The sequence below is a fragment of the Drosophila willistoni genome (genome assembly GCF_018902025.1).
Source record: "Drosophila willistoni isolate 14030-0811.24 chromosome XL unlocalized genomic scaffold, UCI_dwil_1.1 Seg141, whole genome shotgun sequence".
NCBI lineage: Eukaryota > Metazoa > Arthropoda > Insecta > Diptera > Drosophilidae > Drosophila > Drosophila willistoni.
Window position 1 is genome coordinate 11,011,893 of NW_025814052.1, and position 25,043 is coordinate 11,036,935.

A 25,043-nucleotide genomic window follows, 5' to 3' on the forward strand; every position below is an offset into this window, starting at 1 on the left:
TCCGGAACCGGAACCAGTTGCCGGAGCCATGGAAACTTAGCACTGCCAAGTTGTATTAAAAATAATATAATTTAAATGAAAATAATAAAATGCATGCGCCACTGCTACTTTCCTTTTAACTTTGCAAGACTTGCAAATTTTTTACTTTTCTCGGCCAGCATTGACAAATGTCGTATGTATTTACATATGTATGTATATATGTAAATTCAGCAGTTTAAAAATTTAAGCGCCTACACTTACAAATAATTTAAATTCGTAAATTATTGTATTTCATTTTAAGTAGGCTATTTCTGGAAAATAAACGATGCATAGCAAGAGAAATTAATTTTTTTTATTCAAAATGTGTTGGACGGCTTAAATGTCGATACATTTGTGCTCGTTAAACATCGATAACAATTGAAAATCAACACGGCAGCCCTACACAAAATTAATTATTTTCACCAGCCCTGGTCTGTTATGCAAAAAGTGAATCTTTTTTAACTGGCCAATTTTCATTTTGTGGGGTCCTTTTGCAACCTAAACAAAGCGTAAGTCATTGGAAAGTAACTGATATAGTGAGCTTACCTATCCTACAACATTTCCAGCAGTTAACCATGGCCACGGCCGTGCCACATGTGCCCCCTAAGCAGGATATGCCTCCGCCCGGTGGCTACAAGAAGATTCCATTTTTACGTGTGCCGCCCAAGAGCTACTTCAGTGGATTCACCATGATCGGTACCTATGTGGCGGTGACCGCTGTTGGTCTGGGCATCTATTATCTGACAGCCAAGAAGGTTAAGCGGGATGAGATTGAGATGCGTTCGGCCCAAAATGTTATCTTTCCCATTTTGATAGCTGAACGGGATCGTGAATTCCTGCGTCAGTTGCGTCGCAATCGTGATGAAGAGGCTGAGCTCATGAAAAATGTGCCCGGCTGGGAGGTAAGGATACATTTACTCTGTCATCGATTTCCGTGAAATTGTTAATTGTACCGTGTTCTCTTTTCCTACTACAGGTGGGTACTTGGTATGGTGAACCCGTCTACAAGACTCTGCCCGATGATACACTAGTTACACCCATTTTCAAGGAGTTCTATGCCCATAGCGATTGGAAATCATATGCCAAACGTGCTCATCTTAAGCTATGGTCATAGGTGGACTAGAAATGATATCTTCTTTCTCTGCCCTTAGCTAAATGCACATTGTGAACTTTTCTTTAATTTTTTCTGTTGTCTATAGAATATGCCTGAAGTGGCGACGTAAGGGGTAAATATTAGACTCAATTATATCGCAAAATTGGTCGACATCGATAAAAAAAAAAGAATTTGTGTTTATTTTTGTTTTTTGTAAACGGAATTTCTTAAATGCACCTGTCGAGGAAAATAAACTCTAAGCGCCGTTTAAAATTACCAAGATTCAAATGGAATATGTCAGACATGATGTGCACATGCCCCGTTCAGAGGATTCCAAACAATTTAGAAAAGATTTTGTTTCTGCTTTTGGGATAACAACATCGAGTTTATTCATTGCGATAGTTGAAATGGGTTGATGGGCTGGGGGGCGGGGTGTTACATACATATATAATATATATATAAATATATATTAGCGATATAGCGATTTTGTTTTTGTTTTTTTTTTTTTTTTGTATATATTTATAATTAAAATGTTATTTCTATTTAAATGTAAGCTATACATTGACCATCAAATTCCATCCAATCCGTCTATCTCGGTCGCTTTCATTTTAAATTGTTAACAAAACATGTTTGAGGGTTAAAAAAAATAATTATTGAAAAATTTTGGAAAGTAAATATTTATAAGTATAGACTGCACCCAAAAACCATTTGTATGGTAGGTATGTATGGGCTCACAGTGAATACAAGTAGATGATTTATATTCGTCTACTCTAAACTCTGCTTTTTTTTTGTTTTTTGTTTATTCTAACTCCACCTCTTCCTCGTCTGGGTGGTGCTCCTGTGTCTGCTGCTGCTCGTCCCATTCCCGTTTGATAACAACGTAAGGCAGAGGGGGCAATACATCATCCAAATCCAGGTCCTCCTTATCCACATCTACGGGCCTAATAATTTTATCCTTTTGCCTTGCCCTGCCATGACGTTGCTGAAACCTTGCCTACTTCATATCCCGACGACGCTTAATACTGCCATCACAGTTGGGCAAGTGGCGTTGCAGGAAGCCCTCAAAGACGAATTTCCGTCCACATCGATCGCAGCTGAATTCGCGCTTCTCCTCCATTTGCTGTTTGTGCTGGCGCAATGCCTCGGCATTGGAGTATTTGTCGCGACACAAGTCGCAGGCATAGCGGCGCTTCACCTGTCCGACATCGAAGACCACGGTAAAGTTCTGGGCACAGAATGAGCAATTGAACTCTTTCACAACGACCTTCTTGCCGCCATGCTGGGCAGCCAGAGCGACGGCCTCAGCCTCCAGTTTATCCTGATGCTTGTGGGCGTCCATGTGCGCCTTGAATTTGCCCTCATCGACGAATTTGCGATAGCAACGAGTACAACGGAACGGCTGCTCGCCCGTGTGACGCATCATGTGCTCTTTGAGATAAGCCACCGAATTGAAGACTTTGCCGCAAACCTTGCATTTACGCTCCTCGGCGGACACCTCATTGCGTTGACGGAGGCAGGCGCGCATGTGCAACTTAAGTGAGCCTGCGGCACTGTAGCAATTGCCACAATTTGGGCAATAAAATGTCTTGTTGCGGGAATTCCCATCGGATGGTAGATTCGAGTCATCGTGCTGATCAATGGTACCATCGAAAACCAGTGGACTCATGTCATCTTCGCCCTCTTCTACGCCCTCAATTACGTCGTCATCGTTGTCCTCTTCGCCGAGTTCCTCCTGCTCAACGGTGACAATATCATCCTCAATCTCATCACCCTCCTCGTGCTCATGGTCTAGTTCTTCCAGCTGATCATCCTCGTCCACCTCCTCCAAATCGCCCTGATGGTCCTGAACGCTCAAATTGGGAACGATATGTAGAATGGTATGAGTGCCGTCGCCCTGCTCAATGGTCTCCACCTCTTCGACAGTGCTATTTTCGACCAGCTGCTGCAGCGTCACAGCATGACCATTCTCGTCGATTATCACCTCCTGGGCATTGGCCAGCGAGACTGCAGTCGCCTCTGGGTCATCATCATCTTCGGCAGTTGTATAGGCATACGTATATCGTGTCTCGCCCCCAGAGCCATCGACATCTTCGGCATCATGCTGAATGATCACAGGGACAATCTCCTCCTTGACCACGCCATCCACGGGACTGGATAGAGTTGTGTATTTGATGCGCTTTGCGTTCATGACCACAACTCCAAGACTTTCCTTCAGAATCGATCAAATCTCCAATCCGCCCTATTCTTTTCTACTCACAGTTGGCGTGGCGTTTGACTTTGGCGTGTCGCCGTCCCCTGGGTACTTTGACGGCTTCGGTATTGTTGGCAATTGCTTATCCCCGCAATTGGTTACAAAATGCAATTTGTTTGTAAATTTGGGTTGTCTTTTCGCGCGCCGTATCTTTTCGCTGGCAATAGTCAACACTTTTTTTGCGAGATTTGGTACTTTTTCCCACGGCTATGGCCCACGATTTTTTTTTTTTGACAAATAGTGGCAATGCTGTTGCAGCATGTTCGAGTTGTACTCACGAATGCGCTCTCAAACGTTCTCAAACTCTCTCGCACTCAACGGTGGCGCTCTCAAACCTTCTCAAACTGTCTCGCACTCGACGGTGACGCTCTCAAACTTTGTTGGTAGTGATGTAACTCTGCAATCGATAAACCGATAACAATACGTTCAGATTTATCGCATTACGTTGACTATTGGCGGTTTAATTTGAAATTACTTTATATCAAATTTTGTATATGCATGATTTAATGAAAAAGGCTTGTGTGTGTTATTGAACTTTCTTAACTTAACCGAATCGAAGTTCAACATTTTATACCCTATACCCATTAATGTGCTATAGGCAGTAGCGAATGTACTTTTAATCGTTTTGTCAGCTAAACTACAAGGACTACGGCTAATGTTTAAATAAAATAATGCATTAATACGATTCTATAATATTTTCTGTGATGGTTTCATTTTATATTTAAGCAATTTAGAATAATATTCTAGGGTATTCCAAAGTCGCTCCTTGTCATGTAACTCTTTTTTTTTTTTTTTTGTTTTATATTTGTTGATCTGCCTTTGTTTCGATATCTGAAAGACCGCTGTGGGCTGTTGGGTCTATAACATTTTTGTCACGTCGCCAAGCAATTTTTGGGTGGCTGCGAATGCGAATGAAGTGAATTGAAATGTATTGTATTGTCAAGCCATTAAAGAAAATTTGCCCCAGCTCGTTAAAATGCATTTACACAGCCCAACAAAGTTGTGGGCGTCATTTGGGCAATTCTACCCACACGATTTATTTATGGACGCTGCTCACTCAAAGCTCATGATACTGCAACGATGACTATTGAATTAGGGATACCTACACAATAGTATCAAGCTATTTTTACATTTACTTGGAACAAGGATAACGTTATTTTGGCGTTTTCTCTAGTGCACCAATAATCGTGAAAGTAACCCTGTTTTACCGTTAATGTTTACCGTTCTATTTTTATACATAATTTGTAGGCAACTGTTCATATGTTTCTATGTATGTATGTGTGTAGAAGCTTTTATTTGCACTCCAAATGCCTGCAAGTAGCAAATAAAAACAAAAAAGAGAAAATACTATTGCAACTGTTTCTGTTTTAATTTTGCCTTAATTAATAGACAAAACATGCACACACACACACACACACCTACAGCGTTTCGTCGACCTTGAACCAATTTAGAAGAAAGCAAAAAAGAATGAACGACAAAACCAGAAGTCATAGGCAAAAAGCAGCTGCTTCTGCTACTTCGTTTATTACTCTCAACTTGGGTCTTGACTCATGCCAATATACTTCTATAATTTCTAATCTTTGCCAATTGACTTTTGTTAGTGTATGTGTATAAATGACGTATACTTGATATCTACGCAATCAGATCTTAATAAATTTGATTATATACTGATAATTGGAACCATTAACTACGCCACAATTGTAGGTGGACCGAATCTATTTAAGAAACTGTTTCGGTTTTGTTTCAAACCGAAACTGATAAAGAAATTTCTTCAATTTATGTAGTACTTGAAATTTGTAATACCCACTTTGATCATGAATCATGAAATTATATAGATAAGAGAAAAGTAAATAGAAATCTTTCTAGACCATTTAACCTTACAAGCTCTTCCAATGGTATTTCCAAAGATACAAAAGGTTCTGAAATTCCCATACATACATATATAGCATAGCTACCTATTCGTATGTCTTGACTGATAAGAAGAGAATATTTTTGGATAGTTTTTGCATTTCTCACACACGTTCAATGGAAAAGAAACAAGTTAGAAATCATTTCATTTCATTTCCCATCGAAATGCAATTGGATCAGAGTGAGAGACAAGACGTGAGTAAGAGAACAAAATATTCATATAACAGTGGAAATTTCCATGCAATTTTCGTGTAATTGCTGTTGGCATTAACCCTTACCAATGCATTCGAAAGATAAATATCGAATATATTCAATTGTTAACCCCGTAAAGCATGCTAAAGTCACTCATCAAATGTCCAAATCTCATTACAAATTCAAATTTGGTCTTCAAGGATGTGTGGTATACCATGACATGTTTTGACATTAAAGTAACTACAAAATGCATTATAATTCCAAATGTACCAGAACGAACCCCATTGGCCCGGGATGGGTTTAATTTGTAGTCTTTCTCTTTCTGTTTTTCTTTTTTTGCCACTATGCTTTTTCTTACCGTTTAGTTGTGGGTGAATAGCAGGGTATATTAGGCTATTTATCTCTAGTTTTGTATTTCCTAATTCAAGGCTTAATTAAGACTTCTTATTCCCAACAATTGGGGGAAGAAAAATGAATGGAAAACAAACAAAATTTGTGTATATATTTTCAAATAATTTTACTTATTCCAAAATAAATTAGTTACAAGTATTTATATGTTTAATACTTATATCTTAAAAGAATCTTACAGATATTCATTTAGTCGTAAAGAGAATATATAGAACGATACAAGGGAAATAAACAAACGGAGAGACCCTTTGTTCAGATATAGGGTACATTGACTTCGACCTAATTGAACGAGAACTTTTTTTTTTTTTTTTTTTTTTTTTTTTTGTTAATGTTAATGGCATGTGAACGAACGCGCAACAAAATTTACTAGCAGCAAATTGACTTTACTGACGAATCGACAGAACGACCCTCGGACGACCGACGGACGGGCAAACTGACTGCAATCTACGTCACGCGAAAACTGCAACGCGTCGGCATCGGCGGCGGCGTTTTTGTAGTTCTCATTGATTTTTGCTTCGTTGTCGTAAATTTCGATACTTGAAAGTCGTTTAACATATCTTTTAACTATAGCTCGAATTGTTTGAAAATGTTCTGAATTATAAATTGAGATGAACAAAGCTGATGCGGAGTTTGAAGCGGAGTTTTCACCCATATTATTTGTCGTCCAATTTCCGTTTGTCTTCATTAACAAGGACTTATGTATAGGAGCAGTGCCGGATTAGCCATATCAGCTGAGCTGATGATCACTGAAAATCTGATTCGATGTTTATTTATTTATCAAAATATAGTAAATTGACAGAAATTTCGCTTAACTTTGCGCGGGTTTAACCGATTTTTGTACCCTTGCAAAAAGGGTATATTCATTTTGGTCAGAAGTGTGCAACGTAGAAGGAAGCATCTCCGACCATATAAAGTATATACATATATTCTTGATCAGCACGATGAGACGAGTTCAAATAGCCATGTCCGTCCGTCCGTTCGTCTGGATAAGCGCAAACTCCTCCTAGACCGTAAGAGCTACAGGGCTGAAATTTTGCATGTAGGCGGCTTGTATATCTCGGATTCAGCCGAATCGGACCACTATATCATATAGCTCCCATACAGTGACTTTTCTCAATAACTTCGTTATTTTATGAGCTATTGTCGTGAAATTTAATATTGGTGAGTTTATTACACATATAAAGGACTATTTCAAATTTGATTAAGATCGGGTGACTATATCATATAGCTCCCATAGGAACAATCGCTCGAAAACAGTGACTTTTGTCAATAACTTCGTTACTTTTAACGTGATTGAGTGATAGCCCCTGCCCTCTGGTCTCAAATTAATATCTCTTTTTAACGCTTTTAAAATCTTATTATGAAGTTATTACGAACGTCTTTTTTGATGAGCAAAAAGCAAAGTTGACACCGCGACGACTTGCTTACTTTATTTTATTGTTTTAATGGGGAATATTAACTCAGCCAAGTGAACCTGAGCTGATTTTTTAAAAGGATTTACACACAGAAGAAATGTCTCGTAATAATTACAGGATGGAATGGTGTATGGAATCCTTTTTTTATTTAAATAATTGACGACTATGTATGACTATAACTAAGTATGTGTGGTTTTTTTGTATATTATGAACGATTAACTACAACAGCCTCAACTGTATCGTTGGTATGCGCAGGTCCTGATGTGCCTGTTCCCGTTCCCGTTCCCATTCCCGTTCCATTGGAGCTTGATCCATTTCCATTTTGTGGTGTACTCGTTGGAGCTGGCTCAATTGGCGGCAGACCCACCAATTTCTCACTCTCACGCCATAGCCAATCGGCTGTTTCCAAGTTCCGAGCCCATGGAACTAGCGGCCAACGCATACAATCGGCATAATAGCCGCCTGTGGACTTCTCCAACGAGGGATCCAATGCCAAACGCAATGAGGTCTGTGCCCCAGCATGCGGTGTCTTAAAGATACCCAATGATACGACTTTTAAGCAGTTCTTCATCCAATTTGGCCCCGCAAAATGACGATTGAGCTCGGTGCGCACTACGCCGGGATGACAGCAATTGACCGTGACATTTGTCTCTTTCAAGAGAGTCGACAATTTGCGGGTAAACAGAATATTGGCCAATTTCGATTGACTGTAGGCGCCGAAAAATTTGCTATATTTGCGCTCACCCATCAAATCGTCTCGATTGATTTTACCAAATATATGCGCCGCCGAACTAACCACAACAATCCGACTCGGCGATGATTGCTTCAAGCGATCCAATAGCAAATTTGTCAACAGAAAGTGTCCCAGATGATTGACACCGAATTGCTGTTCAAAACCATCGGCGGTGAGTGACCGAGGACAGGCCATTATTCCAGCATTATTGATCAATATATCCAGGCGAGATTCTTCCGCTTTGAAACGGGTCACGAAATTGCGTACCGATTCCAATGATCCCAGATCTAGAGTACGATTGAAAAGTTGTTGGTTTTGTGTACGATCGACAATCTCGACACGTGCCGCCTCACAACGTCCTGGATCCCGACAGGCCATATAGATCTTAGCCCCACGGCGAGCCAATTCCAATACGGTCTCTTTGCCAATCCCCGTATTACAGCCGGTAACAATAACCACTTTGCCATCAATACGATTTGCCTTGCGATATATGGGACCCTGGATCCATTGCCGCAGTAACCACATCACAACAAACACACAGACCGCAATCAGCAGAAGGAGAACAAACCAGGCCCAGAAGCCGTGAAAGCAAAGACTTTTCTCGGCAGCCTCAGCGGTGGGATCGAAACCAGGTGGCAGGTCAGATGAAAGTATTGATGTCGCTTTGGGTGTGACAGCCTGCGACATAGCTACACAATGCAGGGCAAAAAGTGTTCACGGGCTGCACATCATAATCATCATCATCATCATCATCATCATCGATGTCATGAAACAGAAAGAAAGACAGATACAGATAAAAAAGAAAGTTAGTTCACACATTCTTGAGATCTTTTTGGTTAGGGATTGAGAAAAATTTAAACAAATTAAGTTTGCATTCTTAGCATAATACGAAAGTAACTTCATTATCAATATGCATCTTGTTTTTAGACAATCAAGTCATTTAAATTTTAAAAACTTTGTTTAGAAAGTGATTTGCTTCCGTTTTGGCTTAAAGTAAATCCACAAATAAACCATGTGATGACAGCCAAATAAAATCACTTTCATTGACATATTCATGCCATAAGAGTATGTACCTGTGTTTTTGTTTATTTTATGGCATTGTTCCCAATTTCAATAACAACTTTCATTCGATTTCCATTGGAGAGAGAGAGAGAGATAGAGAGAGAGAGACTTACCAAAGAAAATTGTATGCGTATAGTCTATAAGAATCTAGGAAGACTATCTATCCCTTTGTTCCAGATACTTTTCCTTCCTCACGTGCCAATTTCACACTTTTTAACTAGCGTTTACTTTTTAATCTCTCCCGGTGGAGAGAAAGAGAGACAGAGGAGGCCAAAGAGCAGCCGGCCTAAATATACATATATGTATATGTATACTTATAATGTTGTTTAACTTTTAAAACTGGGCTTGCGTCCAAGCGCCTCGCATGGTCTTCAACAACTGAATGGGGGGGCTCCAAATTGCTCGATTCCATGGCAAAGAGTCGGAGTCTCACAGAGGCTCACAGAGTCGCTAACACGTCAAAAATAACCTGAAAATATTTGAGGCGAGGCGAGGCAAGTGCGATACGATGCGATGCGATGCGATGCGAGGCAAAAAGCGTCGCGGCGTAGCATGATTTGGGGGCTCCCGTCTATGTTATTAACATAACTTACTGCAGGTAGTAGCATGAGTCTACCACATGGGCGTAGCCGAAGAAGATTCCAAATAGAATAAGACCGAAACCCCCAAAACGCTGGAGAAAGAAGATGAAGATGAGTCGATATACTTTCAAGATGTGTAGAATACTGGAGAATGTGGCAAATCTCTCAACTCTCTAAAAATCAAATATTTTATAATGGAGTATAACTTTTATTTTATCATTGTACTTATATTTTTCATAAAATTTATCAATTGTACACAGGACATTATATTCATAAGTAGTTAAGTATTTGTAAAACAGATATCCAACAAAATGTGTATATAAATTTGAGATCAGCTTGTCAAGTCAACTCAAATAAATCGATATACTTTCAAGATGTCTACATTTCTCACAAATATATCCTTTTTTATATCCTTGCATAGGGTACTAAAAAGGAGAAAGACTCGTTTTTGACCCAATTAAGTGTATATTAAGAAAGGATATAAATAAAATTTCCAAAGTGGTCGACAAAAAGGGGAATAAAACAATGCCTGGTCCCCCTGGATTAGTCCCTAGTACTTATATAGATATCACCATACGAAGTCGACTCTGTCCGTCTCTGAGAATAAATTTCATGTCCTCAATTTGAAAGCTATTAGGATAAAACTTGGTAATTAAACAATTTCTTATCTCTATAAAATAAAGTATCAAAATTGGCCACGATCAAAGCATTTTAAACAATGATATATGTATGAATCTCAAATTAAAATAGTAGTATTAGTGACAAATGTCTCATAATATTAAAGAAATTGATTGAACTCATTGAAGAAATAAAAGATTTGTTGAGAAAGAACTTCAAACTTATAAATTGAAAGATCGAAAACAGCATGAAATATACAAATAACATATCACAATGCAAATACATACCTAAATATTATTAAAGTTAGTAAGAAATATTTCATAATATAAAAAAAAAATAAATGAAGTAAGTAAGTCGTCTCGCCGACTTCGGTATACCATACACCAGTAAAGCAAATTTTTCAAATTTATTAAACAAATGCATTTTTACATGCTCCTTACAAGCACATCTTATCTCGTTCACACTAGCGCCCCCACCAGACAACGGCCAACTCTGGAAAAACGTTTATATGCATAACTTGGCTATTTTTTGTCCGATTTTGATCAAATTTTATATTTTGCTGGATATTAGTATCAACTTTAAGTGCACCAAATTTGATAGCACAAGGTAAAAAATTTTGGGAGATAATCGAGTTTTTCAAATTACGAGGGCGAAAAGGGGCGTGGCAAAATCTTTACACAAACAAAATGAGCGCATTTACCAAGCAAAAATATACCAAATATTGTGTCTCTAGCTAGAATAGTTTTTGAGATAAACGTTTTTTTTTTAAATTGCGGGGGCGGAAAGGGGCGTGGCAAAAGTTTGAAATAAACTTGATCACTTTACATACCACACGAGTCTACATACAAAATTTGGTGGCTCTAGCTTTTACAGTTTCCGAGATCTAGGTGTTCATACGGACAGACGAACGGACGGACGGACAAGGCTAGATCGACTCGGTTGTTGATCCTGATCAAGAATATATATACTTTATGGCGTCAGAGAAGCTTCCTTCTGCCTGTTACATACATTTTGGCGACTTTAATATACCATTTCACCCTGTGGGTGTATGGTATAATTAGGTTTTTAACCTATTGGAAAAAAAGTGAAAGTTTTTTGTTTAAATGAAATGTTCGATACGAGCTTTAAAGTTTAAACTTATAAATTTATAATTTGTATATGGCATATACTTACTAGGTGATCCCCTTGGATTCCTTTGGGCCTACATCCATGGGAATTAACCAGTTGGCTTCTTTAACAGGCCTGACTTGTAATTTCTTTTCTTGTTTTCCTTCTCTCTTTCTTTCTGTTGCAGTGACTGAGGCAATTCTGCACTGGTTTTTTTCTTTTTCTTCTTCTTCTTATATATACATACTTACATTTGTATATGTACATACATATGTACGTACATATGTAAGTATGTATGTATTATTGTTTTTTTTATACCCTTGCAAAAAGGGTATATTAATTTTGGTCAAAAGTGTGCAACGCATAGAAGGAAGCATCTCCGACCATATAAAGTATATATATTCTTGATCAGCTCGACGAGACGAGTTCAAATAGCCATGTCCGTCCGTCCGTCCGTCCGTCCGTCCGTCCGTCCGTCCGTCCGTCCGTCCGTCCGTCTGGATCAACGCAAACTCCTCCTAGACCGTAAGAGCTACAGAGCTGAAATTTTGCATGTAGGCTTGTATATACTGCAGGCGTTGTATATCTCGGATTCAGCCGGATCGGATCACTATATCATATAGCTCCCATACAAATGGCAAAGTCACGAACAGTGACTTTTCTTAATAACTTCGTTATTTTCTGAGCGATTGTCGTGAATTTCAATATTGGTGAGTTAATTACACATATAAACGACTATGCCAAATTTGATCAAGATCGGGTGACTATATCATATAGCTCCCATAGGAACGATCTTTCGAAAACAGTGACTTTGGTGAATAACTTCGTTACTTTTGACGCGATTGCTTTCAAATTAAACATTTGTTAGTTTAATATATCTGTTAATGATTGTGCCAAATTTGATAAGGATCGGGTAACTATATCATATAGCTCCCATAAGAACGATCGGTGGAAAACAGTGACTTTCATCAATAACTCCGTTATTTCCTATGTAGGCCGTTCTTTCGCAAACATTAGCCTTTTTAGCTTAAACGTTTTTCCACTTTTGATGGCTATAGGTAAGGAAAGAGTTACCAAAAATGTTGCAAGGGTATACAAACTTTGACGCGGTCGAAGTTAGCCCCGGCCCTCTGGTTTTTTTTTTAGTTAACTTTCACTTTAACAGTGTTAGCCGACATTATGTTTTAGTGTTTGCTTCGCTTTGACTTGCTTTTGTTTTGCTCTCTCATTCTTTGGACTTGATGGTTTTTTCTGTTTTAGTCATAGTATTTATCTCTCTCTCTCTCTCTCTCTATCCGCTCTCCCTTTCTCTGTGATTATCGCCTCTTGTCATTATTTTTAATGGCTTAGATAGACATTTATTAAATAAATGCTCAATTATTATTATAAACACACAACGATGATGTAAATGGAATGACAAGTGAGGGGCGGTGGGTGTGGGGAGGAGGAGGAGGTAATGCATCTCATTACGGAAATTTGCAATAATTAAGTGTCCAACGACCCCAAACAATAGCATTTGCTCCGTTAGAAGGATCCTTTCCCTGCCAAGACTTTCTGCCTCCCACGAGGCAAATGCGTCAAAAGACGGCAACAAAAAAATCGATAAGCATAAGCCAAACGAAAGAGTGCTGGGCAAGGGGGCGTGGCGTAGGGGCTGGGCGACGACTGTGTGTAAGAAAATACAGTTGAATGTCCTTGACACAGGCCAAAAATGCTGTGCTAGGGGTCAGGCGACGGTGGAGGCTAGGGCCATGCCGGTTGGGTTGGCGTGTGAGTTTTGTCATGTTCGCCTTGTGAATAAGACAAGAAGAGTGCGAGAGAGAAAAACAGCCCCGAAAAAAAGAAAAAAAAACTAACAAAGAGAGGGACGTTCGAGAGAGAGCCAAAGAGAATGCGCGTAACTTTGACTAGGTCAGGATAATATATCTCATAATGCTTTCGCGTTTCTTTCTGTTTGCATTGTTAAATCGATGAGCGATGAGCATCGCAGCAGGAGAACCATCCCCCCTCCCCCCCCCCACACTGTTCTTGCTTCCCTTCTTTACATTTTGTCTCTCTCTCTCTCTTTGTTTGTGTTTGTCTCGTTTACCCTTGCAAGTTTCATTTTTTTTTTTTGGGAATTTTCCATTGCATGCGACAATTCTGACGACAAGATGGCAAATCATACGATATATTCCGTTATGTGAGATTCAATTGAGATTGTGCAATGCAAATAATTTATTGAACGAATCAAATTCAAGTGATTAAGATTCTCCCATTTCAATAATCTTAAATGTTCTATCGCATGAATTAGCCATATTAGGCACATGCTTTTTTATTATTTTGGGGTCGTTAAAAGTGAGACCACGAACAGTTAATTTGCCAAAGAGACGGCATATTTAATTAATTAAGTTATCAAGAAACTTCTTCGAACCCTTCTTACCTTCCCCCCTTACACCCATTCCACCCATTTATGTACAGTGTTGGAAGAAATAATAGAAACGGCATACAATTTCCTTTTTTTTGAGTCTATCTTTGGCAAAACACAACTTTTTTTTAAGCTGAATGTTTTTTTTTAAAGACACTGTTGCAAGCAACAAAAAAAATAATGTTTTATGTTTTTTGAAATAAATTTAATACAAAAACAAAGGCATTTATTTTCCCCCCCTTGGAAGATAAAATAGAAACGATAATTTTATTAATACAAAATATAATGTTGTTGTTCCAGACACATATTTATTTTAGTTTTAAACAAATAGTTAAATTAATATTTAGTCGTACTACCCTTATTTTTCAACACTTCGCGGCTAGGACGTCCCATGGAATCAACTAACTTAGCACAGATTGCTGGGTCTATAGAATACCATTCATCCTGGACCTTTTCCCATAAATCTTGCTTATTTTTTGGCTTATAACCAGCAATCCTCTTCTTTAATATTCCCCAAAGCTGTTCTATTGGGTTTAAGTCCGGGGACTGAGACGGAGGCTCTAAAACATTAACTTTATTTTCCTTGACCGATGTGATTGCCAGCTCGGACGAGTGTTTGGGATCGTTTTCCGGCTGAAATTATCACTTTAAAGGCAATTCTTCTTCGGAACAAGAAAGCATAGTATTGCTAAGGATATTTACTTTGTTGATTTCGCACATTTTATCCTTTATCCATAATTACGGACCGACACTTGAAGAAGAAAAGCATCCCCAAAACATAATGTTTCCACCTTAGTGCCTAACAGTCTTTAAAGTGTGTTTTGGATCATAACCAGTGTGTTTTGGTTCATAACCAGTACTTTTTTGTCGTCTTACAGACTCCTTGCCATCAGATCCAAACAAATTGACCTTTGTTTCATCCGCCCATAGCACATTTTTCCAATTGGCCCAAAGCACATGTTGAGTAGCAAAATCTATTCTCCATTTTTTATTTTGCTTGCTCAAGCACGGTACTTTTCTAGCACTATATGCCTTTAACCCAAATGATACCAATCTTGTCCGGATAGTTATACTCGTTATTGATGCATCTAGCTTGTTTTTGAGCTTTTCCGATGAAAAGAATGGTTTTTTTTTCGCTTCTTGCAAAATGACCTGGTCAAATTTTGATGTTGTGGCACGTTTTCGACCTCGATTTTCTTGTTTATGTTTATAATGAATAGTTGAAAACACTTTTTTTTTGAGCAATTCATTAATTCTGCGATTTCTGCCATTGAACGACCAGAGTTTTTTAGTTTTTTCATGATTTCCCTTTCTTTCTCTGAGGAGTGCGTGCCACGACCCATACTGCATATAATGTTAGTAAATTAAAACAGAAATCACAACCAATTTTAATGGATATTAAATACCTTTATTTAGAATTAAAATAAACCCAAAAATTAACTTTTATGAGATCTAAAATGTTTTTGACGTGAAAAATACTGAGCGTTTCTATTATTTTTTCCAACCGAAACACGTGGTAGTTCTACTTAAAAGCGTATAGAAGAAAAAGTTTCGTGAAAATAGGCGTCGAAATGAATAAAAATAATAGAACTACTATCCCACATTCTTGAACACTGATTTTTAGGTCGGACAATTTGTCAAACGTAAAAAAAAAAGGTTTTAAAATCAAAGTAGGTTGCCGTTTCTATTATTTCTTCCAACACTGTATGTATCAAGTTGGCTTATCATATTTGCTGTGCACTTAAGTCCTCCGACAATTGCTAATTTCCTTCGACGTTGAAAATGTAAGAACCGTAAATCCCTGCTAATCCCAAAATGCCAAATGATTAGACGTGTGTGTCTGCGTCTGCTCATTATTCAAATACTCTAACTCTGACGTCAATATAAACCAAATGTTAGGAATGTTACCAAATTGGCGCCCAGTTTACCTTGATCTTGAACACAGGCAAAATACAGCAAAAAGGCAAAACAACAATTAAAGATGCCAAGAAAACAAAATATATATACACATGTAACCACTGTGTGCCACAATATCAGAATGCCATGAAAGTCGGTGCTAACTGTACATGTTTATAGAATTAGATAATAAGTAGCCATATATACATATATATAACAACAGTCAATGCCACAATTTTCCTTAACCCATAACAGGATAAAACGAGAAATTGTTCAACAATGTTTGTTTGTATTTGCGCGTGCCGCAAAAACATTGAGTAATACTTACTTAGAAATCATGTGAAACAAAACAAAAAATAAGAAAAAATAAAAAACCTGTTGCCATTTTGTGTTGCTTCGCATAAACATCAAAAAAACAAAAACAATAGCCAAGTGGTATAAGCAAGTTCCCCCTTCTTCTCCTTTGTCTCTTTGACTCATCAATATCATCATCATCATCATCATCATCATCATAGAGAAACGCTTGTGTGTCGTAAATTAGCAAATGTTGTAGAATAGAATGAAATAGCAACAATATTAATAATAACAACAAACTTAACCCGTGTCAAGGTCTGCCCAATTTGTTATTGTGCCGCCGCCGCCGTCGTCGTCGTCGTCAGTCTCAATCTCAAACAGAGTCTCTCTCTTTCTTACATACACGCACACTCGCAATGCCCCCATTGAATCTGTTTTTTTTTTTTTTTTTGTCTCTATCTCTGTCCTCCCCCCATGATGTATCAATTGGCACGGCCAAGGCACTATTGCACAATGGCACAACGGAGAACATGGCACACAACAGATTGTTTACCCCTCCCCAAACGTCTCTGCCCACCCACAAATATGCACAGACAAATGTACATATATATGATATAATCAAAACCGATGCCGATTCTGATGAATAGGATTGCATTGATTAACAAAAACTTGCCGATCATATGAATATATGTTTATATGGTGCAAAGTGTCATTTGACCGCCTCAGCAAAGAGAATATCTACGTCAGCAAATGCAGATAGAACAAAACAAACAAAACATCTGTGGAAATTGAGGATAAACTGCATTATTCACTGGCCTGAACTGTCTAATCTAATCTAATCTGACTAACCTATCAGAAGTTGTATATGCATTTGTATTCATCTCATTCATTGGGACTCTACTTCAGTAAAGTTTTTAATATTTCGAATACTTTTGCATCTGTATAATTGGCATTTTCTATCTGATTTTTAAGAAACTCCATAATTGGATCAAAAGTTTTATATTAACAAGAAATATCAATATAATAGAGCCTTTAGCTGTATCTTACGACCATGGTTGGATCTAGAAAATATTTTCGAAGATGGTTCGATTAAGAAATCAAGATTTTCGGCTCAACAATTTCAGTAGACACTTTTCAGTTTACGAATGTTTCGAAATTAAACGACAACTTCGAATACTTAATGGTTGGAGTTATATAGAGTTACAAATTATTCGAAATACTTACATTTCGGAAGATGCCCAGACCCCTGGAATCTCTACTTGGATCTCTTATGCAATATATAAAAATAATGTCTTTCCATTACAAAATTATTTTATTTTCATGTGCTATATTGAATTTGCAAATACTTTTTTTTGAAGTGTCTTTTCGAGACTGGTAAATCAGATCCTGGATGGTATTATCCCATGGAATAAATGATGATGATACAATAAGAGAAATTTTGAAATAACTACATATAAATCATTTTTAAGGCATTGCATATTAAGAAGATATAAATCCAAAATGTAAAGGCAGAGATATGCCTATTCTTACAGGTATATTTTGAAGAATGACTTTCGAATATTACTAGTTTTATGTTTATAAATTTCTATGGAAACAAATAGAAGATGAATAAATACCTTATTTTCCAAATGACTTATTCAAATGGTCAAACTCTCTGAAGATCGTTTAGTTACATATACTTAAATATAGTTAAATACTTTTCCCTTTTTCTTGATAAAATGTTCAAAACTCTTAGTCATGGTATTTACCAAAGAACTACACAAAAATGAATGATCAATTGATTCGCTTGTAAATCATAAAATTTGACATTTATGATTGTCTAACAAAAACAATTGTTTATGTTTATATAACCCACCTATGTTCATAAATATATATATAAATACATATAGATGTTTGTTCCCAGATATCCAAGTATCTTTATTATCTGTCCGTCAATGATGGCAAAATGCGTTGCGCTGCTATCACAGAAAACCGCCTCGAACCGGTTAAATAGATAAGAAAACAGAATTTCTGTTTTGTTTTCGTTTGTTAACGAAACTAATTAATGCATAACAAAATATTAACGCAAATCAATCAAATAGTTTTACACACAAATAGTTAAGGCAACTGATTGAATTATATCAAACCAAAATGCATTTCATCAAAATGCATTAGGGTGATTCATTAAGCAGGAAAAACAATTTAGAAATTGAAATCGAATAGTTTAAATTGGTCGTCGTTGTATTTAAAAGTCTGGTAATAATTAATAAAAAATAGCAAACATCACCCCAATGTATTGAGATACTTTTAATGGCTTTGCTTCTGTTTTTATTTCATTTGGTTATTTCCGCTAATTTATTGCATGAGCAAAATCAAAACGAATCAAAATTGAAATCGGCAGTGCCATTGACTCTGACATCACTTGGAAGCACACACACACACACGCACACACACACATACACACACACACACACACACACATACACACTCAATTAAAGGTATTCGCAATTTGAATATACGATGATATACAAAGTCCAGTTGAAGATTGCTACGGGCAACTACTTTTTATACCCTGCTCTTTGGCCGTTTAAGGTAAAAAGGTATATCAATACATAACATTTTCGAACCTATGGAGTTTATAAATACATATATATTCTTGATCCGCCTATATGTTCAACAAATTTCAAATGCAAGTTCATATATGTATGTAAATATAGGATCTAATTGAAATTTTAGTCACAATTCATCGAGTTAAATGCAGAAAAGTCCATCCATAGTCCATTGCAGTTAGAAAGAGTAAGCGAGATGATGTCATGGAGTAAATAAAATTTCTGTAGGGTATATCAAAGTCGACGCCAACAGACTCGCCTAATACGTTGTGACGTTCGTCCGCATCATTTTTAAACCAAAATTAATTGGTATTCTGATAAACTAAAACAAAAAAAAAAAAAAAAAGAAAACTGTCTGAAGCAATTTTTGTCTAAGGGTTTATCTTTATGCTGAGTGTCTAGCATTCAAGCTATGACACATTAGCAATTCAAATTTGAAAACTGAAAATATCAAAGAAGCTAACTTCGGCTGTGCCGAAGTTTATATACCCTTGCAGTCCTTGGCCATAATATTTTTACATGTTGCAAACTCTTTTTCTGTATCATCAATTCATTAATGCACAGACAAAACTTTCCAAATATTATTTCCATTTCTTGTTCTTCTTCTTCCTCGTGCTGCACATACAGTTTACGTAGCGTTGCGTCTGTGGATTTCAAGCAATGAATGGTAGAGCCGATTTACATATGTATATTGACTGTAAATTGTGTTATATTTATCCGATCTGATTGAAATTTCGGGATCTGATGTTTTATATCTAAAACTATCATATAAGAAAGTTTCATGGGGATACTCCAATTTTTATGAAAATGTTTGTTTTAGAGCTATATGATATAGTGGTCTGATCCTAAAAATTTTCATACTTTATCTGCTCCGGGCTATAAGTAGCTCAAATATAATTTCATCCCGATAACTCTTAAGATGGCGGCGTAAAGTTGATTTGCACAGACAGACGGACATGGCTATATCGACTCAGCTTCTCATGCTGATCAAGAATATATATACTTTATGGGGTCGGAAACGTCTCCTTCTGTGCGTTACAAACATCTGACCAATTTTAAAATACCCTCTGCAAGGGTATAACAAATGTGCTTATAAATATTACGATAGGGTAAATTTGTTTGTGAATGGATTAACCCACTGAATTGTTGTCGATATATGTAAACTATTATTCAGTGAAACTTTATCAGTTAAACCAGTGAATTGAGTTAATAATCTAACGAGAATCTATAATGTGTTCGAACCTTAGTCACTTTCATATTCAAAATCTGGTATGTATTATACTAAGTTCTCATGCTTATATTATATGGATATAGCACGACGAGTCACACAAATTTGAAATCCATCCGAAAAATAATATAATTTCTTAAAATCGGTTGCCAAATTGCCGAAATTACAGGCTGGAAATATAGGCAGAATGACCTAAAATTTAGGTTTAAAAAAATTGTGAAATAACCATTATCTTTGCGTATCTGTAAGTAAGCTAGTTTTCAACCGATTTGGAAAATGGTCTTGTAATTTTAATTAAAACCCCGAAAACTTTTATCTTGATATGAATTTGGTTAATTAATAACGGGCTAAATCCGACACTGTATATGTATTCATCAGTAATATTTTGAATCTATCTTTGATATATTTATACCCTTGCAAAAAGGGTATATTAATTTTGGTCAAAAGTGTGCAACGCATCGAAGGATGCATCTCCGACCATATAAAGTATATATATTCTTGATCAGCACGACGAGACGAGTTCAAATAGCCATGTCCGTCCGTCCGTCCGTCTGGATCAACGCAAACTCCTCTTAGACCGTAAGAGCTACAGAGCTGAAATTTTGCATGTAGGCTTGTATATACTGCAGGCGTTGTATATCTCGGATTCAGCCGGATCGGACCACTATATCATATAGCTCCCATACAAACAGCAAAGTCACGAACAGTGACTTTTCTTAATAACTTCGTTATTTTCTGAGCTATTGTCGTGAAATTTAATATTGGTGAGTTAATTACACATATAAACGACTATGCCAAATTTGATCAAGATCGGGTGACTATATCATATAGCTCCCATAGGAACGATCTTTCGAAAACAGTGACTTTTGTCAATAACTTCGTTACTTTTGACGCGATTGCTTTTAAATTAAACATTTGTTAGTTTAATATATCTGTTAATGACTGTGCCAAATTTGATAAGGATCGGGTAACTATATCATATAGCTCCCATAGGAACGATCGGTGGAAAACTGTGACTTTGTCCAATAACTTCGTTATTTCCTATGCTACGACTGTTGGCCGTTCTTTCGCAAACATTATCCTTTTTAGATAAAACGTTTTTCCACTTTGATAGCTATAGGTAAGGAAAGAGTTACCAAAAAAGTTGCAAGGGTATACAAACTTTGACGCGGTCGAAGTTAGCCCCGGCCCTCTGGTTTATTTTTATTTTTAGGTGATTTTTAGGGGATTTGTAATCCTAAATTGAAGTCCATTCTTATTGGTTATAACTTTAGTTTTCCTATGCTTTTTCTAATTAATTTAATTAAGAGTTTGTTGAACTCAATTTTCAATGAAAATGAATTTCCTTGTACGTTCTTTACTTCAACCCATTTTCCGGCTGCAATTGCATTTGACTTTATTTTATTATTATAGATTTGCTTTTTTTCTTCTTCTTGCTGATAGTATTTTCTTTCTATTGATTTTTATGTCGACTCTTCCGCATGCCCGTATACAAGTGTGTGTGAGTGTGTATGTGGGTGTTTGTTGGAGGGTGGCGGAGGAAGGGTCGGGCTAAGGGTGGTATGAATTTGCTAGTCGGCGCGGGTCTTTGCGGGTTCTCTAATTGCCGGATTTCCCCTTCAGCTTGCCTCACCCCTCTTTGACAAGCTGCAAAGGGAAAAACGCATTTTCTGCGCACTTGGCAGCTTGCTTTCTATATATATATGTAAGTGCCACGCCCACCACACGGCTGACATTTAGCAGCAAATGCATCGCGTGTGTCTTTGTCAAAAGCGAAAAAAAAAGAAACCGTAAAGAGTACCCTGCAAAAATTAAATTACACAGATATCTGTAATATATATATATATATATATATATATACATATGTGTGTGTTGTATATATATATATAATTTATTTATAGATTTTCTTTTCGTGTCACTGTAATTTGTGTGTGTGTGTTTGTGTATGTTTATGTGGTAACAAGTACAAAAAGGCAAACACAAAAAAAAAAAAAGAAAGAAAACTAAGATAATAATTCTTATTTTAAAATTAATAGTCATAACATACATATATTTATATTATAAATATAGTATATATGGTCAAGTCTGTTTTCAGCTTTTTGAATTTTAGCGGCTTTTCTTTTTGTTTGTTCGCAATGCTTAAAAAATATATTGTCATTTAACATTTACAATACAAATAATAATATTATTATTAAAATATTTCGTCAAAAATGTTGCTTGCCAAATTAATAATGATTAAATGTTGTCTTGTCTTTTCTTTTCTAATGATTTATGAACAACATTTTGTCATTTTCCCTATATAATTTTGAATTTTTTTTTGTTTGTTTTTTTTTTTTTGATTACAATGCAATTTTGGCAGTTGCAAACACAAATTCTTGTCTCTAACTTAGGCGGAAACCGTAGAAAAGAAGAAGAACAATTGTCTCTAAGTGGGTGGATGGTGGTGAGAGAGGAAGGGAGAGAGAGAGGATATTTGTAGGGTAATGAAGCTAAGGGAAGGATGGATAGTACTGGTTGCAGTAGTAATTGGAAGCCTTAGTTTAATCTAGGTACAATAATTACATACTATGTACATTATATATATGTATATTAGATATATAGGGTATAATATATTGTATATAAAATAGTTTTTTTTTTCTATACAGCATTAGGCAAATGAATAAACCGAATGAGGGAGTAAAAAACAAAAAAAAAACAGCTGCCAATTTAAAACTCACTTATCGCCCATATCTAGGTTTTAAAATTAGATCACCATCATCGTTGTTGTATATATATATATACACTATATATACATATATGTATATGTAGATGTTTGTATGTATGTACAATAGGTAGGTACATATGTATGTGTCTCGTAGGCTAAGGTCCAAAGTCTAGCATCATCACCATTGAGGAACTTATTGAAATTAAGTACAACAATATGTATGCTTAAGTCAATATAGTCTCTCCCAATAAGTTCCATTTGAGTTCCAATCAATGACTGATTCATTTGCTGTTGTGTTAGTTGAGTTTGGTTTGTCGGGGGATTTTGGCCCTTAGCCCGGCGATGAGGTTGAGCGACGTAGACGCAACTTTAAACGGGTTACACTGCCGCTTAGACTGCTACTACGACGTCGTGATCGTCGATGATGATGATGATGATGTTGATTTTGACGGGAACTACTGCCGGTTAACTGATCCATTGAACTACTATGGGCATAATCTGTGTCCAGATGAAGTGGCGGCAGTTGCCTAGAGCTGCCGGCCAGTGCACGGCAACATCTTTTGAAACGTCTACTCAGTCGGCTAACCATGCTGTTGCTCCTGCTGCTGCCGCCACCAAATTCATCAGCAGGTAACATTCTAGCCATATCCTCTTCCCAGCGATTCATGTTGTTATTGTTATTGTTTCTACTGCTGCTGCTGCTGGTTTGTTGGTCATCGTTGTTGTTGTTGTTATTGTTGTGATTACTGCTAGAAACGGCGGCTCGTTCTCATGACCGTTTACCGCTATCCTTGCGAAATGATTTACGCAATTTGTCAACCAAACGTAAATGAAATTTGGTATAATCATTTGTTGCCGCCGTCGTTGTTGTTGTTGCAGCGGCACTCGTCTCTTGTTGTTGTTGTTGTTGCTGCTGCTGTTGCTGACGCTGCATTGCCGCCTGACGCTCCAGAGCCGAGGCGGTTTGTGTACGACTCGGCGGACTGGAGCGTGTGGGTGATGACACCGTTAACATCATTGAACCATGCGAACTGCGCGATGCATTGCGCGGAAAGGCACGGGAACTATGGCAACGCTGCATTTGCATGCGATGGCCAACACCAGCGCCAGCGCCGGCACTGGCGCTGCCACCGCCAACGCCACCAAATTGACCGTGGGACGGTGAGGTGGCAAAACTTTCAGATTTGCATTCGGAGACTTTGCGGCGGCGTTGATGGCCGGCACCTGGTGTTCCCATGGCACTGGCCAATGTTGTTGTACCGTTATTACTGCTGGCATTTGAGCACTCTGAGGTCTTGCGGGATCGCGTATCCTTGTATATATCATAGTTATTCTTCATCACTGGCATCATGAAAGCCATTTTGTAGGTTTGTGTTTATTTTTAAGAATCAAAACAAAAAACAAAACAAAAAAGATATTTAACCACAACTGACAGCAATTCGACACGCACGTTTCGAGTTAATTAAACTTTTTTTTGTTTCTAGTGTTTTCTTTTTCTGTTCTTTGTTTCAGCCGCCCGCGCTTGTATTTGTTTTTTTTTCTGCTTAGTTTTAGTTCTTCGTTTTCTTTGATTTTTTTCTGTTCTTTGTTTCGTCCGCGCACACCTTTACCGTTATAAGTCTAACATTGTTCTGTTAGCTGCGAGCGAGCGGCAGCTCTTGTTAAAGACTCAGTTTGTCAGTGCTGTCATTTTGTCTCAAACAAAAAAGCTAAATCAGCAAAAAAAAAAGCTGAAGTGTGATAGAACCACAACTTATGCAATTTTTGCATCTTTGATTGTTTACTTTAATAAATATTTTACACAGCTATAAGTAAAAGAAGAAAGGATGGACGAAAAACTATGTCAGATCAAATAAAAGTATTAACGAATTCCCGCACGATTCAAATTTTCATAGCCTTAACCGAAAAAGAGCGGAAATTACAGCACTGTTCTGTAGAGCTCTCATAGTGAGACTGTTAAATAACAGCAAGTTGGTCGCCGTATTAAAAGAAGTGTCTTAAATATTTACATTTTTTCAATTACTCGACTTGTTTTTTCTTAGTTTAACTTGTATTAGTCTACTTATTGAAATAGAAGTACTAGTTTTGTATGGCTCAATGTTTCTTTTAAAATTGAATTGATGGCGCCCTGTTAAATCATGAATGTTAGGGAACAGAGTTTCTGTAAGATGGTGAAGCGGTGAACGTCAGAACGATGGAAGAGCAAGAGAGCATGTGTTGACTGAAATGTAAGAGAGAGAGAGAGAGAGAGAGCGAAATGAGATGGAGCGGGAAAAAGAGAGCGCCTGCGCAATTGCGCAGGTCAGTTTCGTGATGTGACAACGTTTATACGTGGACCAGACGAAATCTTTTTAATATCTTGATTTATTTTTCTACTTCAACGGAAATGGCCTGTTTAACAGTCAACGCCATAATCATGATTAATTGTTAACGTGTCGCGTTGTTGAGGTGAAAGCTTTAGATTGTGATGCCAGGGGCCTCCTTCAAAAAGTCATACGCAAATATAAAACAATGATAAATATATTGCATTAATAATATCT

At 37.2% G+C, this 25,043-nt stretch overlaps 5 protein-coding genes across 6 annotated transcripts; 1 reads left to right on the forward strand and 4 right to left on the reverse strand.

Moving 5' to 3' along the window:
- Positions 1-415: 415 nt before the first annotated feature.
- Positions 416-1,387, forward strand: LOC6641174 (NADH dehydrogenase [ubiquinone] 1 alpha subcomplex subunit 13). Of its 2 annotated transcripts, none has more exons than XM_015178607.3 (3): positions 416-527; positions 585-920; positions 995-1,387. In XM_015178607.3, exons 2-3 carry the CDS (start codon positions 594-596, stop codon positions 1,130-1,132), a joined length of 465 nt encoding a protein of 154 aa, XP_015034093.1. In that variant the 5' UTR covers positions 416-527; positions 585-593; the 3' UTR covers positions 1,133-1,387. The 2 variants fall into 2 exon arrangements, with proteins under 2 accessions (XP_015034093.1, XP_002064112.1); XM_002064076.4 differs by having other exon boundaries at positions 588-920.
- Positions 1,388-1,472: 85 nt separating this feature from the next.
- LOC6641200 (zinc finger protein with KRAB and SCAN domains 7) lies at positions 1,473-3,603 on the reverse strand. The gene has a single exon (XM_002064077.4). The coding sequence runs from the start codon at positions 3,297-3,299 to the stop codon at positions 2,106-2,108; it is 1,194 nt and encodes a 397-aa protein (XP_002064113.1). The 5' UTR covers positions 3,300-3,603; the 3' UTR covers positions 1,473-2,105.
- A 3,699-nt stretch (positions 3,604-7,302) lies between these two features.
- On the reverse strand, positions 7,303-9,736 carry LOC6641201 (retinol dehydrogenase 12). Its single transcript, XM_002064078.3, has 2 exons — positions 9,194-9,736; positions 7,303-8,739 (listed from the first exon to the last, which is right to left on the reverse strand). Exon 2 carries the CDS (start codon positions 8,703-8,705, stop codon positions 7,491-7,493), a length of 1,215 nt encoding a protein of 404 aa, XP_002064114.1. The 5' UTR covers positions 8,706-8,739; positions 9,194-9,736; the 3' UTR covers positions 7,303-7,490.
- Positions 9,737-22,834: 13,098 nt separating this feature from the next.
- On the reverse strand, positions 22,835-23,170 carry LOC111518475. The gene has a single exon (XM_023175196.2). The coding sequence runs from the start codon at positions 23,168-23,170 to the stop codon at positions 22,835-22,837; it is 336 nt and encodes a 111-aa protein (XP_023030964.1).
- Positions 23,171-23,272: 102 nt separating this feature from the next.
- On the reverse strand, positions 23,273-24,139 carry LOC6641508 (rho GTPase-activating protein 17). Its single transcript, XM_002064080.4, has one exon. The coding sequence runs from the start codon at positions 23,861-23,863 to the stop codon at positions 23,273-23,275; it is 591 nt and encodes a 196-aa protein (XP_002064116.1). The 5' UTR covers positions 23,864-24,139.
- Positions 24,140-25,043: the final 904 nt, after the last annotated feature.